We start from the raw sequence: 23,267 nt of genomic DNA on the forward strand, positions 1-23,267 counted from the left end.
ATAGGGGATACCCAAAAATCTAACGGTACTGTAACGAGAAAAAAAAAGTTGAGTCCCCGCGTGGTAGCAAAAGAGCTATTCATACGGCTAACCTGCGCCCGCAACTACCTACCACCGCTAACACCAGGGTTCCGTTAACTCTTTAAGCTTCAGCCTGCTCGCTAGCTCATCCCACCAAGTCCTTTTTGTTTCAAAGCCTCACAGCCGACGCCACCTGGATGTAATCGTATTAGGGCATGGCATTGCTATCTACTCTCAAAAAGGCGTCTACGTTTTTGATGCCGAAAAGAAAATTGGGATGTCCAGTGATATTTTATTGCAAAAAAAATTCCCCCGCATTTCCCCGAGGGGGAGAATGTGAAAGTGCGAATGCACGGTTGTCGGCCCGCTTGTGGCGCTTGCGCTCGGCCCCCGCAGCCCACCGCCTCGCCGCCTTCTCTTCCATCTCTTCCATCGGGTTTGTAGTATCACGTGTACACCACGCAGTTATCAAGCCGCTATAACGCCGCTGAGTCGCCAACGCACGCCGATGACGACGTAGTTTGAATGCGTTAAAGATATAAGGCGCGTTACTAACACTGATATCAGCGTCGCGTCCGTGGCTCAGTCGGTAGAGCGTCCCGCTGCGGCCGCAAAGTCCTCGGATCGAAACCTGGCGCCGGATGCTGTTTTTTTTTATATAGAGAGGAGGACTGCGGACGCCGCCGCCGCCGCCGGCGGTGGATGGTTTGGGGTCGCTTATAAAGTGCGCACTTAAAAAACTGAACACACGTATAGCTGAAAACCTCATCCTGGGTACCACATCGTAGGCGGAAGAACCTTGAAGCAGTCCTGACGCCAACATTTCGGGTTACATTTTTCTTGCTGCTATGCGTCCCAACCATCCCAGTAATAGTAAACTGGCTGTCTAAATTGTCGACCTCCGTGTAAATATATATTTACAGCCGGGTTTATTTGTTTCGATTTCAGTTAAAATTGAAATCCCAATTTTAATATTTGTTTCAACCGAGTCGGCCACCATGACAAGACGGTACTTTTGACATCGCTGTTCTCGTCGCACCACGGCCCGTTCGGACGATCACGCTAGATGGAGCGAGCGCTGGTGTTCCGAGTTGTACGGGAATTTATTTAAATTATCGTGCGGAAACGGCATGCATATATAAATGAAATTATCCATGCTTTGCGATTTACTTTGCGATTTGCAAATCCCTAGCCAAATACATTCTTTCCCGGCTGCATATTCTTTGTGATGCCTTTCAAACCATGAAGATAAATTAAGACTGACAGAGTAAACGAAAAACTTCAGAAGTCTTTCATGGAGGCTTTGCTATTGCTTCACAGCTATAGCAGTGTTCACCAAAAGACTACCATTTCTAAGTGAATATTTATTATGACTCAAAAAGGGAGTTCAACGCGAATTTGGGCGTGTTAGCAGTCACTAGGTTTTGCAACTTTTTACCGGGGGTTTTTCAGCTTTTGTCCGCAACAATGTTTAAAAAGATATTAAATTTTGACTTTTTTCGCCTGTTTTTTGTCATTCTTTTTATTTTGGCCTCGGTGGTATATAAAAAATTGCAAGCTTAAAAGACGTAAACCCAACATTTAATAGGATCGCCTATGGGCATTAAAGATGTTAATGAGAAATGCGCCCCAATACTACAGTGTACTATAAGAGAGTGGTGTGTCGTTCGGTGTCGATTAGGGGGGTCCCTTTTGGTACGAAAATTTCTGCTTAGGAGCTCGTGTTGTAAGCAGCGTCCCAATCGGCCGCTGCTCAACTGCTGATTTCAGAAGTTTTGTTTTATTGAATTATTTCTGATTTTTCTAAATAATAATCGTACCACTTTATTTTAAGATATAAAATTTTGCGAAACCTGTCAAATAACTGTTTAGTTCGATTTCAAAACTTATAGGTGGCGCTGGCGGCAACAGCAATTCATCGCAAAAGGAACCTCCGCTCTCCATTGGTTTTCCCCCGCACGAGACCCCTCACCTTCTAGTACACTGTGCTTTATACGGCCACCACAAAGTCAAGTATAACTAACCGAACCAACTGGCACAAACAAGTATCTGCTGTCAAACGGCCTCATTGCATGCTATCAGGTGCCTCATCTTCCTCCAAAAACATTACCAATCCCATAAACAATAATAAACGCAATAAATATTATACGACCACATAGGGCTTAGAGAAACGATCCATCGGTCGCTTTTGATGTCCACGAGCAGTGTAAGCCTATAGCACCATTTTCGCCTTGTAACATTTTTTCGCCCTTTTTATTCCAGGCATCCCCACACCATTCATCACTACAATCTTCTCAAATGACACAAGCTCTATTCATGTGGAGTGGAGCTTCCGGCGCCCCATAGAAAGGCCGGACCTTGATCCCCAGTTTGAAGTTCGGGTGGGCACGAACGGCATTTTTGAAGTGATCAAAACCACGGGAATGGCACTCACAGTCACCAACCTAAGTGACGGCACGGAATACGAAGTTGAGGTGCGGCAATCTTTGAAGGTGGCACCGGAACTGCGAAAATACAGCAACCCGGCCCGAGCGGTCGTGAGAACCTGGCCAAAAGGTAAGCGTCAGAGTGGAGGATATGGCGCACGCTCCGTTCTTTGTAAGGCAGTGCTTTCATTTTGGCGCCACTTGTGGGCCACGCTACAAATCTTACTTTCGAACACTTACTCTATAAACGTAGGTGTTTTAAAGACGATAGTCTTTCTTGGGTTACCTAAACGCAGACGTTTCGGTCTGTCTGTCTGTGTCTGTCTGTCTGTCTGTCTGTCTGTCTGTCTGTGACTCGATTCAGCCACCCGGTCAAAGTGAAACTTAATCTGCGCAATAGTCTTATATACGCACAGCAAAATCATAACGTCTAAGTGCGGTGGCACTCTTCATACTTGCCAACATCGTTGAACAAGAACATGACATTACATAAATGGTAGGCAGAAAATCACTTCACAAGTGATACATGCAGTGTTTCATTATTATAAATTCGTGGACGCTTGGTTCTTTCGATAACAAGTGAAAAACGTGACCGCGTATCTGTTCCTTTTGTTGCAAATGCCGTCAAAAGACGCTATTCTTTGTCGACATTTGCAAAGGAAATTCCCCCTTTTGATTTCCCGCTCACCTCTCATGCTGTTCCTTTACCGTCGTGCTCATTCCAAGGTAAACACACCAAGGTTTTGCTCAAGGCTATTTGGATTTACCGCGTTTTTTTGCTACAGCCCGGATTCCTCGATGCCAGCGCTGCAGTACGGCGGTGACGCGCTAGAATCCAGGTGGCCGATTTCAAAGTTTATAGAACCGCGTGGCCGTTCTTCAAGTACGTTCCATGCAGAATGTGGAACCTAGCTGGTGGAACAACCGATTTAGCCCTTGCCAATCCCCCCTTGTGGGTGCATGACAAGATCTTTATGGACATCGTCATCATCATCTTTCGTTGCTTTTGTCACGTGATTTTTAATATGCCGCCTGAAATTGGCGCAGGCAACAGCAGGCGGAATTTTCTGCAGTAGATGTAGAAGATCATTTGGTATCGAAAAACCAAGTGTCCATGAATTTTTAATAAAGGAACACTGTAAATATCCCTTGTGTACTAATTACCAGTCTTATATTTGCGTAATGTCTTGTTCTTGTCAACAAAGTTGACAAGTATGAATTTGTAAACCGGGCTTAGTCGTTTACCTTTGGCTGTGAGTACATAGGACTATTGCGCAATATATAGTTTGCTTTGGCCGAGAGGCCGAATCGAGTCACATACAGACAAACCGAAATTTCTGGGTTTAAGTAGCCCGAGAAAGACTATCGTCTTTATTACTATACATCCGCTGCAGAACATCATCGCCTGCTGGTGGCCGCCCCAATATGGCTCCTGGCAGAATTTTAAGAAATCAAACGGGAACAGTAACTCAAGGTTCCACAAGATAGGTCCCACGTTGCGCTTGGAGTGCACGTGGAGCAGGGCAACGTGCTGCTATAAACATTGTAGTAGGGTGCCTTGAATCAAGCGCGTCTCCGCCGTACGGCAGCGCTGGCGTCGTGGAAGCCGGCCAGGAGCAGAGAACTCGGTAAATTTAAATTGATTCTATGGAACCTCTAGCGTGTTATCTTGGGAGGAACGAGACGGCCGAGGAACAGCATGAGAGGTGAGCGGGAAAGAGAAGGGAGGCGTTTACATGGCAGGGGCGCCAGGCAACCATCGCCTTTCGTCAAAATTTCCTACAAAAGGAGCAGTACGCGGCCATTTTTCAAATGAGTCCTTCGTGAAGTAGCTATCACACGAGCTAACGCGACTCCGTATGCAATACAGACCGTAAAATTCGTGGGTCCCACGCTTAGCTCGGAATGAACGTAAAGGGAAGCAGTGCCAATTGCGTCGAGAAATGCGTGACGTAAGATGACACCATCGGAGTGTTTATCGCTTTAACAAAAAATGGGGCTATCCAGCCACCACTTTTTCATGTAGCAGGGATGAGATCGAAGGACGAGAGCTAAGACGCATGCCGTGGACTTTTTTTTGAAGGCCACTAACCCATAGTTTGGCGATTGTTGCATGTTGTGTTACAGCAAATTTTAGCTGACCGTGTTTGACGGTCCGCTTCACTCCGGTAGCGAGCAGGAGCGCCATCGTGCTTGATGCATGGCGTGGTTGGCGGCGAACGGCATTGGCTTCGTTTGCGCTGTGAGCCGCTGGTACCGAAGCAGACTGTCGAAACCGGTCAGCTAAAGCTCTCTAACTTATCTAGCGGAAACCATCACAAGTCTTGTCAGTGCTTTAGTCGAAATAGGATTTTTATCCCCTGGTGTGTGTCTTATGTGCGCAGTTTTCAAGCATATTTCGCACATTGGCGATTCTACCCAGCCCATATGCGTAAAAACATGCTGGTTTTCGCAACATTCAGTCGTACCTTGTGCAGCAGGCTAACTACTGTAGGGTAGACGACGAAAAGCCGAAAATGGTGTTTCAAGTCTATGTCGTGAAGAGGCCCGTACATATACAGAATATCCCGCCAAGCCGTCAGCGGGAGCTTTGATCCCTATTGAGTTTCGGCTGGTTGATATCCTTATCAAAGTACGAGAACCCTGAAGTTCATATAGGTCGTGTGATTTTCTAGGTACCTCAACAGAGACAACGTGGCCCGGGATACCGGGATGACACGGTAGCCACTGAAGGCAAAATTTGTGTCCATCACGCACCACAGTTGGGTGTGTTAGGTGAAGTCGCACAGAGATTGGGTGCGGCATTCAGGCTACAATTTACGCACTTACAAGACCAGCCGGAAATTCGAGAGAAATAAACACTGCCAAACCTTGTTAAGTGCTGCTTTGACAGGTGGTTGCTCAGAGGCGGTGAAAGATGTTTTGTGAATGAGCTTCTCTTTTGTAAGTCATAGTATAGACGAACCTGTATGCAGATTGCAAGAGAAACTGAAAACCATAATCTTTTTGTGTGCAATTAAGTTTCATACCGAGAACGGGTGTGAACAAGATCCAGGACACAATATCGGCTATTACTTTGAAATAAATGCTGAGTGTGACTGGTTTATTATGTGTAGCTGTAGGAACATGGTTTGTATGTTGTGTTATTGCCGCCTAAGCATTTTCGTATGTGCAACGAGGTTTTATTTCGCTTTGTGCAAACGTTGAGGATCCTGACGCCGACCAATTATAAACGCAGTGCGATAACACAAATGCGACTTGGCCAGCGTATGGGTGTTCGTGCTGTCTACTTCTTGTGTTAGGCCTGTTTCCGCTTTTAATAGTAGTCAAACCCACCCAGCTCAATTTTCTCTTCTAATGATTTCCCCTCGGTGAGTTGGGCATGCGGTGTCGTGGAGTAAACGGACCTCTTCCTGTTTTGAGTTCAACCCGAGACGTCCACAACCGTTCATCAGTACGAAGTGGGAAGAAGGGCTCTTTTGCTTCTTGGGAACACTGGAGAAAAAGTCTAATGTAGACTGCAATAAAATTTGCAAATTTTTTGTGTGAACAAAGAAATCACCTAAACACAATTGTGCTCTAGACACCGGCATGTTATAGTACAAACGGAGAACCCCCTACGTAAAATTGAGTTTTGAGGTATGAAAGAAATAGTTTGGTATTGCAACATGGATACGCCAGTTTTCATGCACATTCAAAAACTAGCTGTGCGTTCCTGTCTTCAGGAGAAGCGTATATTTCTTGCTCGCAACCGCCTTTTTCTGTGACCTGGCCTAACACTAAATAGGTTTGTTTTCATGGTCTCTATGTTTCTCTGAACAGTTCCCCTGGCCCCAACCTTATCAACCAAGGGCTTTGAAAATGCGCCGGATGTCGTTTCTGTCTCCTGGGTGTTTGTCAACAGCTCCATCACTGATGTTGAGGTACCATAACCAGTTTTATGTCATAGGCCGTTTGAGAGTGTTTGGGGCTTTTATTGGTGGGGTAACTCTTGCTGCCCATAAAAGTGGTTTAGGGGTTACAGGACAATTATTCCCACTGCTATTGTTTATCCACGCTGAGATGTAGGGAAAGATTGTTTTTGAATTTTGTGTCTAGTAATATTTTCGCCACAGAAAAACAGCTCTCTTCTTTTCCGATTGCACAGGGTGCTCTACTCAGTGTATTTCAACATTTTGCTTAAGGGTTGCTTAGGTTTTCTCGTGAAAACTTGGTTATGACTGCAAAGAATACTCGCTAAGCAACATATTATTTTGTTGAGTAACCAGAGACTCTCAGTGCAGCATTCAGTAAATATTATAATGATTGTTCGTAATTACGTAGCTTACAAAGTTATTCCTAAATTAGCCCTTTGTACACATACCCTTCGCAAAGAACGTAAAATAGTTATCCTAGTTTCTTCGAAAGATTAGGTGCCTGGTACGAACTAGATTCCCTTGAGCTGTTTGCAACATAATGTCTCACGGGTGAATGAAGAATTATTGAAATCACAACCATTCTGATAGTTCTCTGAAAAGATATCTTCCTTGCCTGAGGTTTTTATGTATTAGGCGGAACTAAAACCTACTGGAACGCTTAGATATTGTGAAAATAATTCTCCAATCCAAATAAATGTAACAATATTATCGCTGGTATGTAAATAGAATTCCTGGTTTTTTTTTTGCACGTCCAAGCTCTTTGTGTTCAAGGTTGCTAGTACCCTTTATAATTGTACAAGGACTATCGTTAGGCGCTTTTTGTGAATGTTGTTGACGAGTGGATGAGGGTTTCGCTGTTTAGAAATAGACTGGCCAGGCCTCAAGCAGAAGTGCTTCATCTAAGGGGTTGATGATGGCCCCGCGTCATAAGTGAGGAATTTGGAACACGGGTATGTTGCAATTTCCCACTGCATTTTTTTTCGACTGAAAATGCGAATATGTTAGTGAATATGCCACAAGTTCCTACATATTCGGTTTTGCTCTAGACAACACTGAAATCTGGATCTGGGGTCGATTATCATCTATTCCATTTCAAAGCGCTAGTAAGTCCTCCGCCGACATATTTGGTGTCAATTTATGGCTGAAGGTCTTTGTCGAATTTTAGCATGTATTTAGGTTCTTGGTATTGATAGAGAAAGATTGCGAGTGCTACATTATTCGGTGGTCGGCAGTTTACGGCAGAATTGGCTTCTCAAAACTTTTGCGTTAATATAAAAGTGCCTTTTCTTTAATCGTAGTAACTTTATTACCACGCATGTTTCCTACATGGCGCTCTTTTTTGGTCATCAAATGTATTTCTGCGCACTGGAGGTGGGGCTATCAGAGCATCACCAAGATTCCGCCAAGAACTTTCGTATCGCTAAAATGTCTTATGATTCTTTCAGTATGGGGGTAATTCATCAGCATTGCTGGGTTTCGACCCAGGTTTATATTGAATTCAACGTAGGAGACTTCGGAGTGACTGGTGGCGGTTTGGTTTTGTTTCTGTACCAATTTGGTAAAAAAGAGAAAACTTGGGACTAGCAGAGGGAACCATAAATTAGGTCAACGTAACAATGAAGATGATGCTAACATGCGCGGGAATCCGGAATCTTGTTTACAACAGTTATAGGGTGCGCAAACCCACAAAGCGACGTTCAAAATTATGATTTATGCACTTCGCATTGCTTTTTACTGGATACTCATTTCCATGTTAAAATGCTCCCATAGGGTAAAACAAGAAAAACGGTCAGGAAGATACATTATTTTGAACCCTAAGTTGGGTCAGATGAGGGAGGTAGAGACAGCACTGAAAATTTCTCACGTTGTTTTTAAGTTACCTAGTTTTTCTTGCAAGTACCGCAGGAAACTGCCGAGATTGATAAAAGAAATTTACCGCCACCTTAATACTACCAGAGTCTTTGAATGCTTTACTGGTCACGAACCTTCGCAGCTCGTTTTATATATGGACCGCGCGCGCCGCTACAGGCACCACCGCCGCTTGGCGTGCAAACGCTTGCTGCTTTTGGTCTCTGCGCGCTGATTAACTGTTTTTTTTTTGCGTAGTAGTTAGCGATGAATAGTCCAGTCATTGTGAATATTACCTGCCTTCAATGGGGTTTTATTTTTCGAAGTAAATTACCGTTGACTTCGGCCGCGAACGGCAATGGCTTCTGTGTGCTCTTGCACAAGCGCTGCGCCGTCGTGTTTACGGATTTTTAAATCTATATTGGTTCTTTTAGTAAAGCAAAGTTGTAATAACCACATATACGGTAGCTCCGTAGTCCCGGACTGCTGCGGTCCTATCGATAATACAATAAAAAGAAACTAAAAGAAACCAAGTACGCGTCGTTCAGACTACGCTTAATAAATCCGTTGAGTGCTCTGGGATGCACAGAACGCTAAAAGAGATAGCCAAATAGTATTGTCGTTTCGATGAGTCGGTACATACTTGAGAACATCTAAACACGCTGCAGAAACGCGAAGGATCAAAACACGAAGAGATATATGTTGCACCATGTGTCTTTCTGCATCCACGCTTTGCAATGCTTGAAAAAACAGGAAGCGAAAAAAGAACAATAAAACTGATCATAACACAGGCAACAAAAAATTTCAATGTTACGAAGGGAGACAAAAGAGCGTGGTCCAGCGCACAAAAATTTATTTTTTCGCGCTGCGATGTGCAGCACACGGAGAAAACAGAATATTTCCATGTAGCCATGAACGAAGCTTCTCTGAACGCAGCGAGCTAGCGATCTCCTGCACTACAAAAGACTAGAATGAAACACAAACGTCGAAGAAGCAGTCCGCAGTGTGACGTGCACAGATGAACGTCGATAAATTGAGTTTCGCGGCGTTTGCTATGCATGCATTACTCTCGGAACGTTATTAATTTCAGATCCATGGAAATGGGATCGAGAACATTGTCGAAGAAACAAAAATCAAGTTAGCGACAAGGTGGCACCCTTTCCATATCAAACAATATTGCCTGACGGGACGTACGACAAACAAAACAAATGGGCGCTCCGGTTGAAACGCCAGATAAGAAACCGGAATCGGCCACGCGCGGGTACAAAACAAACAAAACGAACCCTAAGGGATAATTCGCGGAAATATGAAAAGTAAAAGCACAAGGACGTCCCAAAGCTGTTTTACACGCGAGCCTGATCGCAAGGTAATACAAGTTCGCAAACAGGTAATGGAGCACCGCTACAACCTGACTGATATGACAAAAATACTGCTCTAAGTTAGCCTTGTACAATTCTAGGTCCACGATGCTCTCAAAATGGTACATTGCTTTTTCCATTCTCACACACAGTGCATTTCCACACACTGTCACACACTTATAATCGAAGCTGAAATCTCCGGTTGCTTGCCTTGAAATGGCGCGCCTCCAATTCTCACGCAGCTGCCCGTCGCTCGGTCAACAGAACAAGGAAACATTTTCTGTGGTATCGTTGTACAAGGAACGACATCCGGGGACGCAACACATGTTCGGCATCGTTGTTGCACTACTTAAGTCACATCACAAGAGCGCGATATGCACGTTACATTTTTTTTCCCGCACAAAACAAACACAACTCGCCGCGGCTCCGCCGTTCGAGCCAGCGAGACGCCGCCCGAGGAGTGACCTCAGTGAGAGGGTGGCGCCACCGCGCGGCGGCCAAACGCAGCATATGAAGCTCTCCCATTCAGTTACGGAGCAGTTTCGTGACCAGTAAAGCATTGAAGGACTCTGATACTACCTTCACTCTAGTTGTTCGTTTAGGATATGCCAGAAACAGACAAGACTAAAATATTACTGCTTGGAATAGTGGGAGCTTCTGAAGAAAATAGCAGCAATGGAGGCTGAATACATGTACTGTCATGCAGCTTCTATGGTTATTGTCTCGGGTATTTACAAAAAAAATATAAGCACCTTTGTCCTACGCTCGTTAGGCGCAAAAGGATAATTGAGGGACTTGACGAAGATTTACCGAAATGGTGAAGTAATAGGGATAAAGCTTCTTTAGGCTTTGACAGCTTTCAGAAAGTCCCAACATTTTTCTGTTTGCGGACTACGACGTGTTAGCAGAAACTTTTGGTTTCGATTTGCCTAACCTCGTGTGACTAGTACGTCCGAGTTAACACTGATCACTTTATTTGCATGCTTGCTTACTCTAATTGCACATATACTTCCATACCGAAGCTCTCCGGCAAACTCTGAGATGCCGCCAATATTGTGCAACGGCTAACGACGTCGATTATGTTGTGTTTTCAGGTAGGCGTGAACAGCAGCGAATTTGTCAGCTGCAAAACCATGCCGGACTGTGACATTGACGTGCTGCACGGCTCGAATTCATCGTTTAAAGCTGGCTTCGTCCAACTCTCTGGGCTACGACCTTATGAAACCTACAATATTGTTTTGCGAGGTAGCAACGACCACGGGTGTGGTGACGCAACCAACGTTATTCTCACCACAAGCATTTCAGGTACCGTTTGATTTTATCCACACGAAGCAGCTTACTGCATCAGCCCAAACATAGCTCTTTGCAAAATCTCCCACGCGAGAGTCTGCTTCAAAAAGTCGTCCGCAGTGTAGGAAAGGCACATGTATGCCGGGAAATTTGAAAATACAAAAGAGGGCTGGTACGAATACGAATACCAAATCCCTGATTAAGACATGCAGGATTGTGGGTGCTACAGATTTTTCAACAAAAACACTAGGAAAGTAGGCGTAGCGGACGGTGACGTGTTTCGGGACCAGATGACAAAATAGAAAAGTGGGCTTGTGGAGTACTAAACTTAAATATTGTCCGCAAGCTTTGCACATTTATTCAACACCAACAACGCTGCCTACGTGAATTCGACTCGCAATGGTACCTATGGTATGTTCACGTCAAACGATTGAGAATGGGAAATTCGGCTTTCAGCCTTTATCAAAGCATTCATCGTCACTCGCCAATTCTTCAGAACTGGCGCATGAGCATCTCGGCTTGAAATAAATGGCGCCAATAACGCAATGTGCAAATCAGCCGTGAGCTTCTGACAGCGACCGTGAGGTTCTAAAGCAGCTTTTAGCGTAATTCGCGATAGCTTTTGGTCGGTGTTTTGCAGAGTGTGGTACAGTACGTTTGTGTCGTATCTAACTGAGAAACGATGACTGCCAGTGTCATCGTCACTAGGTCAACTGCCCTAGTGGGCATATTGTTAGGCTTGTATCTTGGGTCAATGTAACGCGACCATCATGGTGTCCCAAACGACAAGAAAAACATTACGAATCCTATTCTACATAAATAGAATGGCCCTCACTGACAATCATGTTGTTCCAAACGACAAAAAAAAAACATTGTGAATCTTAGTCTACATAAATAGAAGGGTCCTCATTCATCACGTTAAATCTCCATGCACGCTCTCATCCCTAGGTTAATAATAATTAGTTATTATATAGTAATTTGGAAGTGCTATAAAAAATTGTGGTGCGACTTTTATAAAGCACATACGTAATTTTTTTATTGACGTGCAGACGGTCATGTATAGCCTTGTTGCAATTGTTACTTCCAGATAAAGGCAGCGCTCGTCCTTGCGAATAAATTATTTCAGGCTCCGTGGTGCTAAAATAAGGCTATCCAGTCAATGGTTCTATTAGGCCAGGAGTTTTATACAGTTGTTTTCAATATCAATTGTTATTGGTCGTTTATAGAACGGCCGTTTTAAAAAAAGTGAGGTGAACGCCGGGCTCGCTTAATAATAACGCCGGACCCGTTTACTGTGTGAGTGATGCCCGACGGGCCTTGGCGGTGCCTGAATTAGTTCAATAAACCGACACTTTCTTTGCAATTCGTAACTAGGCATACGTTTTGTTTAATTAGCTGGATTGAAGTTTGAAGCGGTACAGTTTTGTTCTGTTGGGAAGTAATAGACGGCCCGTTGACTTTCTGTAGAAACTATATTTTGGAAGCAGACGAGAATTTTGTAACATTTGCAACTACACTGCGAAATGAATAATTACGAGAAATGAAGGAATTTTGGGGGTGGTGTTAGAATGGTCGTAGTGGACAATTTCAGTAATTTTTGAGGATGCTATTATACTATCATTATTACTATACCTCACATTATATTAGCAACCTGAGAACGTTCACTAGGAAGCTGGCGTTGTCGCAAGTATCGTTTTATCGGCGCCACATTTTTCGACATGACCTATCTCACACGCGGTTTTCATACAAACCTAAGCTGTTATCAACAGCTCCACAGTAATCTGCTTTTCCACATCACACTTGTTCATCACACCTTTTTTTCCTCGCTTTCCAATTCGTTCAGGCAGTACGAAAGTCGATAAAATTCCATGTAAGGCCCGCCTGGAGAATTATTTGGCAGAATAAATATCTTTCGCATCTCAGTTCGTGGTCAAACAACAAGGTCGCGGGTTCGATTCCCGGCCGCGGCGGCCGCTTTTCTGATGGAGGCGAAAAGCAAAAACGCCCGTGTGTACGAGATTTCGGCGCACGTTAAAGATCCCCAGGTGGTCAAAATTAATCCGGAGCCCTCCACTACGGCGCGCCTCATCGCCTGCGTTGCGTCGGCGTGTTAAACCCTACAATCAATCAAATCGTAGTCAAACATGGTTTTCTTCACTCTTCGTTCACTGCTTCTGTTATAGTCCCAAGTGAGCCCCTCAACCTCCACGTCAGCACTGTGGACAATGTGACAGCTGACCTCGACTGGGAGCCACCGGAGGAGCCAGCAGGGCCGCTCACGGGCTATCTGGTTTCTTGGGAGTGTGACACTGGCCGTCCCATGGCTGCAACAACAACTGAGGGTTTTTTCGCAGTTCCTGGTGAGAACACTTATGGCATCTTGTCTTCGTGCTCAATTCCCAAAATTTGGCCACATGAAAACGGTCACCATAAAAGTGAAAGCATCGCCCAGGCTGCGTTCCTCTTTGTGGGTCTCTTGGTAGACAGCTTAGGAAGCAGTCTAAGACGTCCAAAGGAATAAAAATTGCAACTGCGGAGCCGTCACCAACGCAGGACGACAACCTCATAGCAGACATGTTTACAAACTCAAGCCACAGGTTTTGTAACTAATATCTTCGTTAATGAGACAAAGATTATGTAATTTAAAAATTAAACAAAAGTATCATCATCACTATAAAATATACGAAATATTTCAATTAGGAACAAGCTGGTTTGTAACGACATTGTTTAAGCAAGAATGCGGCGCTGGCGTCACTTATTAGTTTAGGGAGGAAGTTATACTGCATTGTTGCAGACTTCAATGCTGTCTCCGCGAACTAGTCTTCGTTGATGAACTGGTATGAATTTAAACGGTGCTTAACATGTCGTACTGCCTGCGTAGGCGGCAAAGAAGCCATCTGAGGGGTGAATTGGAACTCACCCCCCCTCAGTCTTGAGTGACCTCGGTGCGATTCTCTCACAGTCGGCATGTGCCGTGGTTGTGTGAGAGTGTGCCAGCACTAGCCAGGCGCTAAAAATGATGAAGATGCACCGGCAGACTGGCGAATGCACTATCCAAACGACCTTGATGCTTCTGCCTGCACATATATTTAGGTCATTTATCACGCCGTGTTTAGATTGCCGGCGGACGGTACGATAAGCATTCCGCAACGGCGGCCTCCAAAGGCGTTAGAACTAAAAAATTGTCTCTTGCACTGTCGCTCTCCCTTAAGTAATGTAACATAACTTCACCTTACAACCTAAGAAATTGAAAAAAAAATATTTTGAAACGAAAAAATTAACCTAAGCTATGCAAATATTATTTGAAGCTAAAGACATAAAGATACAGGAGGCAGCAGCCGAACTCGAACGACTGCCCTTGGTTTCAGGATGATAAAACGCAACCTGTATACCACAAGGCGAAACGTTGTACATCGCACAGGCATAGTCATACAAATTTGAACCTTGTCAGATGGCACTCAGGCCATGGCTCAAGTGCCGAGCAAGAGCGCCGTCACACAGCACTCTACACACCGGGAATTTAGGATTAGTGTATTGTGGCTGTATAACTTGTAAATCAGTGGTTTTCGTAATCCGCAGCTATATTATTTGATTTGTGTCAAATTCGGTCGCAAACGCCTTGCAATAAGGCCTGTCACTCTAGTGTGAGGCGGTTTTATTTGGAGTCCTTAAAACCCACATCTAAAATAGCCCGTTTCCCAGTCAATATTCCAAATAGTGTCAGATAATTTGCTAATGTGTGTATGTTTCGTATAAAAATTACATTCCTGTGATAATTGCTCAACCCATCCATTCTCAAAAAAAGAATGAACAGGAAAGCACGGGCGTGCTTTACTTCAACCGGCAGGTTTCCGCATGCAAGAAAACACGTTTTCTTGTAATTGAGGTCAGACAGACTTCCTAGTTAGTTACGCCGGTAACGATTGGAAAGAAGATTTTATTTCAGGGGCAGAAGAAGGGCAGTCTGTTTTCCTCCCATGGAAGCCGACGTATTGACACCAGACGCTATATTCGCAACTGCAATTGCTTCAAAGGGAACTGCAAATTTACAAAACGTTGAGGACAATAGGTGCAACGTTAGAGAGGTATTAGTGAATGATTCTCATATAATCTATTTCTGAAAGTTCTCAAAAACCACAAACACAGCCGTTTTCTGTAAGCATGCTTCCTACGTCGATCTTTACGTATTGGTACCTGACAGGAATTCTGTAACATTTTCAACTTTATTAGGAACGAAATAATCATAAAGGTAAATAAACTCGCCCCAAAGGGGGGAGTATTTTACGGGCCACTTTGGGAATATTATCTGCAATTTACCTACGTTACACTCAGAGCTACTGAGTGTAACGTCGGGAAATTGATTTGTGCCGACGTTGCGCTTGGACGGACGGACGTCAACCGCGTTCGGACGGCAGCAGTACACGGCTTTATATACCGATCCGAGTTTTATGGAAAAAGGGTATACCATCGTACTCCTTTTTCACAACCGACGTTAGTATTCTCTCATCTGGAACGGTTGCTTTTCTGCAGTTTTTAAGTAACCGTTTCGACACTATGGACGCTGTGTTTGATTAAGCGCCGTGTCACCCGTGCGTCCAGAGATGTCTTCAGAGCTTTTAGGTCGACCAACCGATCTATGTGAAAACGGGTTAGTTTTTTTTACAGGGCACCATTGGTCACACTAAGAACGGTTTCTTTTTAAAAATATCGCTGGTGCATATGGCTTCTACTCATAAAGTCGACAGCAAAAATTTTATTCTCCATGGAAGGCCGCTATATGTTTCGAACTCTCACTCACTCTCGTTTTGCCGATAATATGCGAAAGGAAGAATTTCAATTGCCCTCAGTGTTGACACCTACGGCCTTATTTCTCTGCTGAACGTTCGAGTCCTGTCCATGAAAAGAAATGCAGTTCAAGCATAGGCGCAGCTTGCTAACTGAAATATCAAAAACCATGCGATGCACTTCAGGGGGTGACAGGACTTGCGGATCTGCCCGTTAATCATACTGAAACCTTTTTTGTTACGCCTTTTTTCCTGTTAGTCCATTTGAACGTCTCCTCATGCATACCTATGCGCCAGCGCAGCTTGGCATTTTGCTACAGCTGATCATGTCTATGTCTTAGTCCCACTCATTTAATGGTAGGGTTGAAGCTGCGACGTTTGGGTGACGTAAAGATAACTGTTCACTGGCGCGGACACCATGTAGCCTTAAAGTTTGAAACGGTTTTTAGTGCTATGGAAACTGTTTTACTGAAAAAAGGGTTGTTTTACTCTGGGGAAAAAAGAATACTTTACCATCCAATATCTAAACACATCTTCAGAAAAGGTGCAGGACTAACAGTTGCCTCTCTACGGTGCTGAATCGGAATAATGTAGCAAGAAAAATAATAAAGTTTATGGAAGGTGTTACAAAAAACGCAAAAACCCTGCAGTGCAAAGTTTTAAGCTTCTCTATTTATAGTACATTTCCATCGAGAGAAGGGTACGTAGTGTTCTCCTTTTTGCACACTACCGAAGCGAGTACCCTTTAAAGCCACCACACAAAGTATCTTCGTTGTCAATAGGCATAATTTTCAGCAGGGCCAAAGGCTCTTGCGGAGATTATAGCAAGTAAAAGTCCAGTAGTGCACGATTGTTATAGTCTTTTGGGTGGCAGATTATTACCGCTGACGAGAAGCGCTCCCTCTAGCATGGAAATGCAAGAGCCGAGCATGCTTTGCTTTTTGAAGCGCTTTAACACGTCTAGCGTGTATTTAAATATTGCAGAAACACTTTTGCTGAGCGAGGTGTTGGCAAATGTCTCAAAAACGTTTGCCTATGAAGCCCTGACAAACAGAATAGCCGAGATTGAGTATGAATACTAATAAACATACACTGGTGAACACTACCAAACAAAGGAATCTCACTATCTGGGCTCAGAATACCAGTAGGTGCAATTTTTTTTGGTCGTGGGAACTGATACAGGAAAGCATGCTCATTTGGGTTTACAATACGTAGTCACCACATACGTTTTACACTTACGTGAAGGCGATAAAAACTCTTTATTAGCGCGTTTCCAGCCAAGCGAGCAATATTCAAACGTGGATGGTAATGCACAAGCTTCGTATTTTGGTATGCTGCGTTAGGACACTTCCGTGATATCGTTTTTTGCGAGTACGCAAGTGACGGTGTTAATTTTCCATGGACATATTGGCGCCAAAATGTTTTAGTGAACAATTTTGTGGACTTGCTCGGTTAAAAAAATCGTATATGTTCATTTTAGGGGATCGCGGGTTCTCGGAAGCACGGCACTCTACTAATAGATTTCTAATGGCTATTGGGACGTTGAGAATGCTCAGCTCCAGCGTAAAAAACATTTACGTTAACTCGAATAAATCTGTTTGATAACTCTGTCACTGCACCCGCTGGTGATTTTACCCGGTGTTATGATTATATCGCCTGCGTTTGTGTAGAGGTATGATTCTTAATATTGCCCCTGATTGGTATTTTTATTTAACTGGGGGTTCTCTAGACCCGATGATTTTTCCTATAGGAGGGCGGGAGCTCAACAAACATCTAAAGAGCGGCTTCTTGCCTTGCAGTAACAGGTGTCGCAAGTTAATGGCAAGAGTGGTTATGTTCGTCCTGGTGGTGTCGCTGCGGTTTTTTCGGTGACCTGTTAGCTCCAGAGTACTCTTAAGGCTGAAAGCTAAGCCTTTCTCTGCATTCAGAAAATTTCACCTTGTTCGTTTCCTAACAAAGTGCACGATGTGCAGTACATCCAGGAACATGAAACAAAACTTTACGAAGCCGAAACGAATGACCTCACGTTCAACTTTCAGTATAGTATCGGTAAGTTTTACGCAAAGTTTAGTTCAGATACGTGGTAAAAACAGGAACTTCTGGGGGAAGGAGTTTAGGTAGCGAGAGTTTTTGTTTAAGGCCGAATGCCTCTTCTTTTAACCAGATTGGGAACTTTACAGCACCATAGTTTAATGTATCAAGTAAACAGAGTGAGGGAGCAACACAATCGCATGTGAGCTGTCCGCTAAATATGAAACCTTCATGACGGCACTCGTTTTTAGGTGCGGAGCACCTTAGGACCACACAATGTCCCTCCGCGTCCATGCGCATAGCATTTACAGTTCCAAGAAATCACACAGGCACCGGCAGGATTCGAGCCTGAATATGGCAGACCATACAGAGTTAGGGTTAGTTGTCTTACCCATTGGGATACGACCGTGAGTGACTACCAGAGAGTCAAACGACTTACTCCCTCGTCTGTAACGGTGCGGAGTAATTTAGGACCTCCCAATGTCCGTCCGCCTCCATCCGACCGCACACCATAATCAAGCGAAAATCAAGCGATATTCGATTTGAGCCGTGACTTGCAGTTTCATTTAGGGAATATTCAAGGCACAACTCACGGCTCAAATAGAACGACGGTCGAAGCGCAAATTGGGTGTCACTCGGGGCGCAACTTGGATGTCATTTCGTGTCCCCGTACTCCGCACCCCCGCCGACATCCACGGAGTGGAGATCCTGCCATTTTCAGTATCCAGCCGACAGGCAGATCAGGGTTGTGAGTCGTTCTTTATAAGCCTCATAGACACAGGCTTTACCAAAGACCCAGAAATTATCAAAACAGAGAGGGACAATATCCTCACAATTTAAGCTATCTTAGCTTAATCCTCTTTAACTGGTTGATTGCAGGAGCGTCTGAATTCGCGCTTTCTGTGAGGTCTCGAGCGATTGCCTCTGTATTGCGCGAGACACAAGATTTTATACAATATTATTGAATGTCACTCCTGACAGGGTATTTCAGCCTCATTACAAGACAAAGTTTTAGCGGGGCTATGAAATATTTTCAATCACATACTGCGGTAAAATTGGGAATCTTTAGAATGCGAAAAAATGAAACATATTCTGCCCACGTGAATACTTTAAAAATAAACCAAGCGTGAGCAAAACAACAGCTTATCCAACAGTGGGTTGATTTGCACTTCAATTTTTTGACAGATTTTACAACTTACATATGCACTTCCTGATGCAGATGTATATCTACACATTAGTAGGTATTTGTAGTATAAGTGTCCACCCTGTGATGCTTAGGCGTTACATCTGAATATTCTCTTGGCTAGTGTAAAACCTAAGTATAATTTCTACACCAGATATTGCTCTTTTGTTCTTCGGAAACTAGTATTTTGCGTTAATCTTGCGGTTTTTCAAAACTAGGCTGCACGTTCGCATTCCAACACAAATACACCAGGAAAGCTCTGAAACAAGCTTCTGTTTCAGAAGAATCGGTCGATTCTTGAAGCAATTAGCACGCTCCACTGCACTTAAGCGGTTCTATGTTGAATATTTTGAAATTGCGACACTGAGTAAAACAGTTGGTTTGCTGGTCTCTTACATGTATGATATTTTAGGCTGAATTGCTTCAACTGCGGATTCACATTTGTTGTTTACTCCTTTTACAGGCCTGACAACCACTCCCCAAAACTGCTCTTTCTCAGTATCTGCATACAATGTGGACGACGACGGTGAACAGTTGTATGGAAAATCAGCAACGCTGACCGCGGAGTGGCCGCTCCGCCCGACAACCTCACCCGACCTATTTTCTGGGTTAAACATCGTTTGAAAAAAAAAAACCTTCAAAACACGTGATCAAACCCCTCAAGAGGATTGAGCCTGCAATTTACTGTGAAAGTGTGTGAAATAAAGTAATCCTGCCACAACCCATTCACATGCCCCACATGGGGGCATTAATATGCTCCATGCACCATGATCGAAATAAATGTTTTTGAGTTGTGTGTTCAGCCTAAACTGAATTGTCTTCGTAAAGTCCCTGCAGATTGTCATGCCTCATTTGGACTGGGACTGGGCTGGGACTGGGAGCGCTTCACTATCAAACGGAACAATGCCGCACTCGTTGACCTTGTTAGTATGGTTTACCGGGAAAATCCTCTTACACGCAGATGCCGTCAGATTACTAACAGATACAAAATTAGACTAGTCAAACGTCCGACTGTAGTCCGAATGAGGAGAACTTAAATTAAAATTTTCGATTTCCTGAAGGTATTTTTCGTTCGTTGAAGAACGCGCTTATATCTAAAGCAGCTTTGAGGAGAAACTCTTCTGCCTATAGCCATCTCTGGTGTATAGTTCGCAAACACACAAAAACGATGGGAATCGTGTTTGGTGTAAATATTGTATAAAATTAGCATCTCTTTTTGTCTACCCGAGGGAGAGGTAAAGCATGCGGGGCTTGAAAAATTACAAAGTGTGCTAGATATAAAACTCCTTAATAGAGCGCATATTTGATACCCAAGAGTGGTCTTCAATGGCCCTTGACGGAATGGTAATTTTTTGTGACAAAGAGATTCATCGCGTATGGGAGCATCAAAATTTTCACAAATTGTGGCGATAATGCTACACGAATGGTCGTACGATGGTCGTACGATGCCTACAAATACAGTTTTAACAGCCAACCTTTTTAAGTACCAGCTTGGTCAGTTCGCGTTGGCAATAATACGAAGATAAAAACTGCGCCACCTGGAAAGGGTGCACCACCGAATACAGGCTATTAAAACAGTGAAATCGACTCTCGCGCCTGCTTCATTTTAAGCGCAAGGGGCATATACAAATACGCTCCCCTTACTATGCCGTTTTAAAGGCAATAGTATTTGTCGCGCTAATTAAACGTAAAACCAATTTCACCATCTTCCCGTAGGGGAACCCTGAGTAGTATGTGAAGCTGCCATGGGGTCGACTCAAGTCGACTGCGTTGAGGTTGTCCGCAGACATCATGCTCACCTCGTTTATGATCACGCATTTCACGTTGCGGAAGGCCATGCGGAAGGTTTTCAACTCGCTGGCGTTGATGCCGCCGTCCTTGTTGTGGCCGGTGGTCTTCCGAGAGAGCTTTAAAGCCGCGTGCACTGTGGTTCCTCCCACTGCTACAGCCGCCTTTCCGGTGCTCCCGCAGATGACGAACTCGTTCTCGGCGGTGTTGTTGCCGGTGTTGCTCTACCGGTTCTAGAGGTCCATGGCAAGCCGGAGGACGAACGTCTTGCCGGAACCGGCCGGTCCGGTGAAGAAGACCCGCAACGGAGGTGCTGATAGCGTGGTCCTGCAGTGGATGATCTCGCGTAGTAGCTCACGTTGTTCCGCGTTTGTCATCCTCATCAAGTTGTTATATTCGTCCCGGTCCATGATGTCCTGGCGCTTGCGCACGGCCGCGCACGGACTCGCCTGTTTTATCAGGCGCACCAAGTCTTGGCTCGGAATGAGGTCGGCGTCTTCGTGTTCCGAGTGGACGATCACGGCAGGAGGAGGTGCTACTCCTTCTTATGCTTGTTCTTCTTGTGCCCTCTTTTCCGCGGCGCTGAAACTGGCGTTGACGCTGGCGTAGCAGGTGGCTTTACCGGCGGCGTTGCCCGTGGCAGTGATCGCTGCGTTGCGGGAGGAGGTTCCCCTACGGGAAGATGACGACGGTGGTTGAACGCGAAACTATCTTGTGACGGATTTTTTGGTTAGCCAATCCCTTGGGGCATCGAGCCACAATCATCATCAGCGGTGCCCTGCCAGGCATGCGCAGTGTGGGGGGTCCAAGCGGGCCGCGGGTCCAAGCGGTCCAAGCGGGCCGAGCGAGCCCAGCGGCGGTGGCTCGCTAGCAGCCGTTTGCTTGGTCGGATGTAAACAAACGTTTCGTTTCCGGCTACGTCAGCCTACTCCGCGGCCATGATTGGCTATCCGGTTTTGCGGGGCCGTCGCGCGACGAGGGAATTCGGTCCGAGAGCAATCTGCTCCGCCGTCGCAAAGTGACGAAATCGACGGCCGGCTCATCGCTTTGCGACATCGCGGAACGTCGCGCGACGAGGCGAATCGCCAGGCGAATCGCCAGCGTCTTCGAGCGCCGCGATCGCGTGGCGGGAAAGCGCACTCTCCTCACTGCAGCTCGTTGTGTAGTTTCTGACAACTGAGCGCTCCCTATTTTCAATACCGCGGTCCCAGTTAAATGCATGTATTGTTGCAAACATTACAGGATTGGCCTAGTTTGGTTTAATGAGACGCTATAGAGGAGGGTGTAGCCCGAAAGAACCCATTCCCGTTTGACCCTTTCCCGTTTGAACCGATTCCCGAAACGCCCTTCCGGCTTGACAAGGCCCGTGTGCACCCGTTCCCGAAACGACGTTCCCGTTTGGGCGCTTCCTGTTTCAGCCCGTTCCCAAAACGCCCTTCCCGTTGCAACCCAGTCCCAAAGCGTCCTTCTCATTTGAACCCGCCTCGTTGCAACCCATTTCAATTTCTCAAAATATGCGTTACCGTCTTCGAAACTGTTCCCCAAAATGTGCTTACAAGCAACGGGTCATGCACTAAAAACTTGTATGCACCAAATGTTCGGGAATCGACCGATATTTCCGACCGATAAAAGTTTCAGAATGCCTTAGGCCGATACTGCCCTCTTGACACAAAATTTGTAGCGGCGAAAGTGTACTATAAAGATACCCAATATCTTGAGGAACGCACGCATTGAATTTTTTTTGCAGTTGGTATTCGTACGTGCGGCTGAAATTTATTTATCAGACGCTCTTATGCTCATTGTTTGGAGAGCAGCTTTGTCTTCTTGTTCGAGAGATCTATAGATAAAAGATGTCCGTAGAAGAGACTTTAAAAAAGGCAAAAAACGCGTGCAGAAATCCGAGAATTGGCTACGAATGCCTTCCCTACGTGAGTAATGGGCCGATATTTTTATTTATTTACCGATACTTTACGGCCTGGTCGGGCGTATGCAGGAGTGAACATAAAAACACATCAGTATTGGTTGGCGTAGTTTAAAAACGCCCCACACAACTAAGTAAAAAACATAAATATGTAATAGACGCAAAGGGGTCCGAACAAGGATATGCATTCGTAATGTATTCCAATTTTAAAATACGACGATTCAACCAGAGCACATACTTACAATACGTGGGGAAAATTCTTCTAACCATACCGTGTTCACTGTTCGTTCAGTTAACTTATTCCAGTAAGAAATTGCACGAGGAAAAAAAGAGAACTTTCGAATAATAATTCAGCTGATTGGCTGCCTAATAGTCTTACTATGATGTCTTCTCGCTGAACGTCTGAAAGGCCCTTGGAGGTAGTATTCCCGCGACAATTTTAAGTTTCTGTAGTAAAGAAAAATTTAGGCTAGAGACGACCCTGCGCTGCTTTTGAAGGTTTTTGAAGGTTTGCCCTATTATGGAAATCGAGTACGCTAGAGTGACGTGAATAAACAGAATAAATAAAACGCAAAGCTAAGTTTATCATTTTCGCCGCTTCTCATGAATGCGATTTTTTATAGCCAGATGTGGCATATGTATCTAGATACATAGGGTTACTTTATTTTTATACATCTTTTTTTGTCATAGTTTTCATCTG

At 44.7% G+C, this 23,267-nt stretch overlaps 1 protein-coding gene across 1 annotated transcript in view; it reads left to right on the forward strand.

The window, feature by feature from the left end:
- The window catches only part of LOC144138731 (uncharacterized), a 76,224-nt gene extending 56,727 nt beyond the window's left edge, over window positions 1-19,497 (forward strand). The window contains exons 13-17 of the mRNA XM_077671149.1: window positions 2,284-2,577; window positions 6,270-6,370; window positions 10,665-10,875; window positions 13,044-13,220; window positions 19,322-19,497. Of these exons, the coding sequence (XP_077527275.1) occupies window positions 2,284-2,577; window positions 6,270-6,370; window positions 10,665-10,875; window positions 13,044-13,220; window positions 19,322-19,482 (944 nt within the window). The 3' untranslated portion in view covers window positions 19,483-19,497. The remainder of the gene's footprint in view (window positions 1-2,283; window positions 2,578-6,269; window positions 6,371-10,664; window positions 10,876-13,043; window positions 13,221-19,321) is intronic.
- The last annotated feature ends 3,770 nt before the right edge of the window (window positions 19,498-23,267 follow it).

This window comes from Haemaphysalis longicornis, unplaced genomic scaffold (assembly GCF_048455015.1).
Source record: "Haemaphysalis longicornis isolate Haplotype H1 unplaced genomic scaffold, Haemaphysalis longicornis Haplotype H1 scaffold_5, whole genome shotgun sequence".
Taxonomy (NCBI): Eukaryota; Metazoa; Arthropoda; class Arachnida; order Ixodida; family Ixodidae; genus Haemaphysalis; species Haemaphysalis longicornis.